This window comes from Oncorhynchus nerka, linkage group LG27, assembly GCF_034236695.1.
Source record: "Oncorhynchus nerka isolate Pitt River linkage group LG27, Oner_Uvic_2.0, whole genome shotgun sequence".
Classification (NCBI taxonomy): Eukaryota; Metazoa; Chordata; class Actinopteri; order Salmoniformes; family Salmonidae; genus Oncorhynchus; species Oncorhynchus nerka.
The window spans coordinates 99,410,498-99,416,683 of NC_088422.1; the positions used below are offsets into that span (position 1 = coordinate 99,410,498).

Sequence of the window (6,186 nt, forward strand, 5' to 3'; positions counted from 1 at the left end):
GCAATTAACCCATTTCAATGGGATCGACTGTTGGCTCCAAGGTAAACACCTTTATGTACTTTCCCCCAAAATTCCCAGGTTTTCCAGAAATCCGGGATGGGAGTATTCCAGATGTCCTGTTTATTCCCTCCTGATTCCGGGAGTCTCCAAACCGGGATTTCTGGAAAAACCTACTATTCTCTACCTATTATCTGTCAAATGATATTATTATTACCTATGATGTAGAAGGAGACGTCTCTGAACAGGGGCCACCAGGTGAGGTGCAGCATCTCCCTGGAGAAGATGGCACACATCCCGATGACAAACAAGATGTTAAACACCGCTGACCCCACGATTGTCCCGATGCCCACGTTGCTATGGGAGATGAACACGCCAATCAGAGAGGTGAACAGTTCGGGGGCGGAGCCTCCTGCAGCCATGAAGGTTGCCCCGGCGACGTCGTCGGAGATGTCGAGCTTCACGGTGATGACGCCGAGCGCCGGGACGAAGAACTCGTCACAGACGATGGCGAGGGAGACGAACATGTAGACCATGCCCAGGATGTGGAGGGTCACCCAGCCCTGCCTTCTCTGCTCCACTGTGAACAGGTCCTCTGGGTACTCTCCCTTCCTGTGGGGGAGGTCTCCAGGGATACCCGGGGAGGTGGTGGTGTTAGGAGGAGGGGAGGTGGGAGGAGGTTCAGTCGGAGGCTCAGGTTCAGGGTCCTCTACGTAGATACAGTGCTTAATGTCCGTCCTGTTGACAGTTATCACGATGACGTCATCCCCCTCCAGCACAGTCGGAGCCCTGGTGATGACGTCATCATTATAGCTCTCTGTTAGGCTAGAGAGGTTAGAGGTCACCACCTCTCGTGTGTCTACCTCCAGAACAGTACTACTATCAGTACCACCCCCTTCCTCTGGGAGCGCTGTCCCAGGGTCCTCCTCTGCTGCGGCCTGGCGGGCCACCCGTGGCTCCTGCAGCCGGGCCTTGAACGTCACGGTGTAGACGCAGCACAGTAATACACCAGAGAGGAAGAAGAGGATGCGACTCCGATTGAGTCTCCGTCTTTGTGGTAAATGCATTGTTCACCGCTGCCAGAGTGGTCTTGATTCCCACAGCGGATTATTAGGTCCGTGTCAGATGCATGGTTAGGCTTATGGGAACGGGTCCAGTAGCATTAGTTAGCCAAATAATGCAGTTCAGCGAGCGGTCAGCACACATCTTCAGCATAGTCTGTTTTAATGTCATAGTCGTGGCATGATGTCCCAGCTCCAAACTATAAATATATATATGGAAAAAAGGGGGGAAATAAATAGATCATTCACTCAGTTTAGACTACAATGCAAAACTCACGTCATACATTTGACATAATAATGTAATAAAACACGAATAAAAACACTACTGGGAGTATTAGAAGGGTTTATTATAAGGGCGCGCGTTCACGTGAAGGGAGTCGCAGGAGCGCGCAGGATGGGATACAGCCACCTGTTACTATGGCTACATAATTGCAGGTACTCTGCTCTCCGAAGGGCTGCACAGATTCAATGACACGTGTAATGAAATGCAGCAAATGTAGTTAATGTACAAATGACAATTTAAAAAACAACAACAGCGAATTAAGTAGAAAATAGCATTATGTGGGGCCCTACTTTTCATTGACGTGCGCGGGTCATGAACGTGCCGATATGCGCTCCTCGAGTCGAGACAACATACGCGATATGATTCATTCCAAACGTTCAACCAACCATTTCATTTTCACGTGTGTATCCAGGTTGGTCGGGTGAAAATTAAGAAACGAAAATAATGATACATTTAACTGAATTTCGTGGGGAAATTCCAGGCAAGAAACAGTGCCCGATATGGAGTCATTGACAAGTATCCGGGGCTTCCACAAGGTCAATGACGATTATTGTAGCTTAAATCCCTTCTCTGTAAAACATCTGTAAACCATACTTAACCCTTTTTCAATTGTTAATAAAAACGTACCTTTAATCGCTGAGTTGTTGTGATAGAGGTGTTCTAGACGCGAGGTCTCTCTCCAGCTGTGTGCGCTAAGGTAAAGGGATTGGTTGAGAGATGCTGACTCTAGTTTTTGGTGAGCGGCTACAAGGGCGCACCGCAGGATGACAGCTCACACCTCTCCACGGCTCAGCATAATACCTGCAGTCTTTTAAGAGGATTAGGTTAGGTGTTCACACAATCTCTCGCATTCTCACGAACACGTTTAAACTGCTTCAAATTCAAGGCATTCCTATTAATTTGTTCATAATCCACCAAGTGCATGCAGTGTCTCCAACCACCAACGCTGAGCAAAAACCAACTATGTTTGGCGCTGAAGTGGAAGGAGGGTTGTCAAGGCATAATTACAATTCTGAAGAGTGCTACTTTATGCACACAGACAGACAGGCAGAGTGCTCCTTTATGCACACAGACAGACAGGCAGAGTGCTCCTTTATGCACACAGACAGACAGGCAGAGTGCTCCTTTATGCACACAGACAGACAGGCAGAGTGCTCCTTTATGCACACAGACAGACAGGCAGACAGACAGACAGGCCAACAGGCAGACAGTCAGATATACAGACAGACAGGCAGACAGACAGACAGGCCAACAGGCAGAAAGGCAGACAGTCAGATATACAGGCAGACAGACAGGCAGAAAGACAGACAGACAAGCAGATATACAGGCAGACAGGCAGACAGACAAGCAGATATACAGGCAGAAAGGCAGACAGACAGACAGCTGAAAACTGTTGTGCTATTTAAAGAAGCAATAAAACTGTAGACTAGTTGAGTATCTGGAGCATCAGCATTTGTGGGTTTGATTGCAGGCTCAAAATGGCCAGAAACAACGTACATTCTCCTGAAACTCGTCAGTCTATTCATGTTCTGAGAAATGAAGGCTATTACATGCGAGAAATTGCTAAGAAACTGAAGATCTCGTACAACGCTGTGTACTACTCCCTTCACAGAACAGCGCAAACTGGCTCTAACCAGAATAGAACAACAGTTTCCAGCTGTACTAACATAATTGCAAAAGGGTTTTATAATGATCAATTAGCCTTTTAAAATGATAAACTTGGATTAGCTAACACATCGTGCCATTGGAACACAGGATTGATGGTTGCTGATAATGGGCCTCTGTACGCCTATGTAGATATTCCATTAAAAATCAGACGTTTCCAGCTACAGTCGTCATTTACAACATTAACAACGTCTACACCGTATTTTCAATCAAGTTGATGTTATTTTAATGGACAGAAAATTTCTTTGCTTTTCTTTCAAAAACAAGGACATTTCTAAGTGACCTCAAACGTTTGAAAGGTAATGTATATAAAGGGGTTATTATGAGGAGATAAAGGACACCTATATAAGGGGTTATTATGAGGAGATAAAGGACACCTATATAAGGGGTTATTATGAGGAGATAAAGGACACCTATATAAAGGGGTTATTATGAGGAGATAAAGGACACCTATATAAGGGGTTATTATGAGGAGATAAAGGACACCTATATAAAGGGGTTATTATGAGGAGATAAAGGACACCTATATAAAGGGGTTATTATGAGGAGATAAAGGACACCTATATAAGGGGTTATTATGAGGAGATAAAGGACACCTATATAAAGGGGTTATTATGAGGAGATAAAGGACACCTATATAAAGGGGTTATTATGAGGAGATAAAGGACACCTATATAAAGGGGTTATTATGAGGAGATAAAGGACACCTATATAAAGGGGTTATTATGAGGAGATAAAGGACACCTATATAAGGGGTTATTATGAGGAGATAAAGGACACCTATATAAAGGGGTTATTATGAGGAGATAAAGGACACCTATATAAAGGGGTTATTATGAAGAGATAAAGGACACCTATATAAGGGGTTATTATGAGGAGATAAAGGACACCTATATAAAGGGGTTATTATGAGGAGATAAAGGACACCTATATAAGGGGTTATTATGAGGAGATAAAGGACACCTATATAAAGGGGTTATTATGAGGAGATAAAGGACACCTATATAAAGGGGTTATTATGAAGAGATAAAGGACACCTATATAAGGGGTTATTATGAGGAGATAAAGGACACCTATATAAGGGGTTATTATGAGGAGATAAAGGACACCTATATAAGGGGTTATTATGAGGAGATAAAGGACACCTATATAAAGGGGTTATTATGAGGAGATAAAGGACACCTATATAAAGGGGTTATTATGAGGAGATAAAGGACACCTATATAAAGGGGTTATTATGAGGAGATAAAGGACACCTATATAAGGGGTTATTATGAGGAGATAAAGGACACCTATATAAAGGGGTTATTATGAGGAGATAAAGGACACCTATATAAAGGGGTTATTATGAAGAGATAAAGGACACCTATATAAGGGGTTATTATGAGGAGATAAAGGACACCTATATAAGGGGTTATTATGAGGAGATAAAGGACACCTATATAAGGGGTTATTATGAGGAGATAAAGGACACCTATATAAGGGGTTATTATGAGGAGATAAAGGACACCTATATAAGGGGTTATTCTGAGGAGATAAAGGACACCTATATAAAGGGGTTATTATGAGGAGATAAAGGACACCTATATAAAGGGGTGACTATGAGGAGATAAAGGACACCTATATAAGGGGTCATTATGAGGAGATAAAGGACACCTATATAAAGGGGTTATTATGAAGAGATAAAGGACACCTATATAAAGGGGTTATTATGAGGAGATAAAGGACACCTATATAAAGGGGTTATTATGAGGAGATAAAGGACACCTATATAAAGGGGTTATTATGAGGAGATAAAGGTCACCTATATAAAGGGGTTATTATGAGGAGATAAAGGACACCTATATAAAGGGGTTATTATGAGGAGATAAAGGACACCTATATAAAGGGGTGACTATGAGGAGATAAAGGACACCTATATAAAGGGGTTATTATGAGGAGATAAAGGACACCTATATAAGGGGTTATTATGAGGAGATAAAGGACACCTATATAAAGGGGTTATTATGAGGAGATAAAGGACACCTATATAAAGGGGTTACTATGAGGAGATAAAGGTCACCTATATAAAGGGGTTATTATGAGGAGATAAAGGACACCTATATAAAGGGGTTATTATGAGGAGATAAAGGACACCTATATAAAGGGGTTATTATGAGGAGATAAAGGACACCTATATAAAGGGGTGACTATGAGGAGATAAAGGACACCTATATAAGGGGTTATTATGAGGAGATAAAGGACACCTATATAAGGGGTTATTATGAGGAGATAAAGGACACCTATATAAGGGGTTATTATGAGGAGATAAAGGACACCTATATAAAGGGGTGACTATGAGGAGATAAAGGACACCTATATAAAGGGGTGACTATGAGGAGATAAAGGACACCTATATAAGGGGGTTATTATGAGGAGATAAAGGACACCTATATAAAGGGGTGACTATGAGGAGATAAAGGACACCTATATAAGGGGGTTATTATGAGGAGATAAAGGACACCTATATAAAGGGGTTATTATGAGGAGATAAAGGACACCTATATAAAGGGGTTATTATGAGGAGATAAAGGTCACCTATATAAAGGGGTTATTATGAGGAGATAAAGGACACCTATATAAAGGGGTTATTATGAGGAGATAAAGGACACCTATATAAAGGGGTTATTATGAGGAGATAAAGGACACCTATATAAGGGGTTATTATGAGGAGATAAAGGACACCTATATAAAGGGGTTATTATGAGGAGATAAAGGACACCTATATAAAGGGGTGACTATGAGGAGATAAAGGACACCTATATAAAGGGGTTATTATGAGGAGATAAAGGACACCTATATAAAGGGGTGACTATGAGGAGATAAAGGACACCTATATAAAGGGGTTATTATGAGGAGATAAAGGACACCTATATAAAGGGGTTATTATGAGGAGATAAAGGACACCTATATAAGGGGTTATTATGAGGAGATAAAGGACACCTATATAAGGGGTTACTATGAGGAGATAAAGGACACCTATATAAAGGGGTTATTATGAGGAGATAAAGGACACCAATATATCGGTTTCTGTACAGCACTTTGAGATATCAGCTGATGTACGAAGGGCTATATAAATACATTTGATTTGATTTGATATAATTGTGGGTTTTTATTCACATCACCAGCTATGCTCTTTTC

General features: G+C 41.6%; 1 protein-coding gene across 2 annotated transcripts in view; it reads right to left on the reverse strand.

Moving 5' to 3' along the window:
- The window catches only part of LOC115118100 (sodium/potassium/calcium exchanger 1-like), a 66,026-nt gene extending 63,934 nt beyond the window's left edge, over nucleotides 1–2,092 (reverse strand). For both annotated transcript variants that reach the window (XM_065012420.1, XM_065012419.1), the window contains exons 1-2: nucleotides 1,969–2,092; nucleotides 215–1,258 (exon numbers count right to left, since the gene is read on the reverse strand). In XM_065012420.1, coding sequence (XP_064868492.1) covers nucleotides 215–1,064 — 850 coding nt within the window. In that variant the 5' untranslated portion in view covers nucleotides 1,065–1,258; nucleotides 1,969–2,092. The remainder of the gene's footprint in view (nucleotides 1–214; nucleotides 1,259–1,968) is intronic.
- Between the last annotated feature and the right edge of the window lie 4,094 nt (nucleotides 2,093–6,186).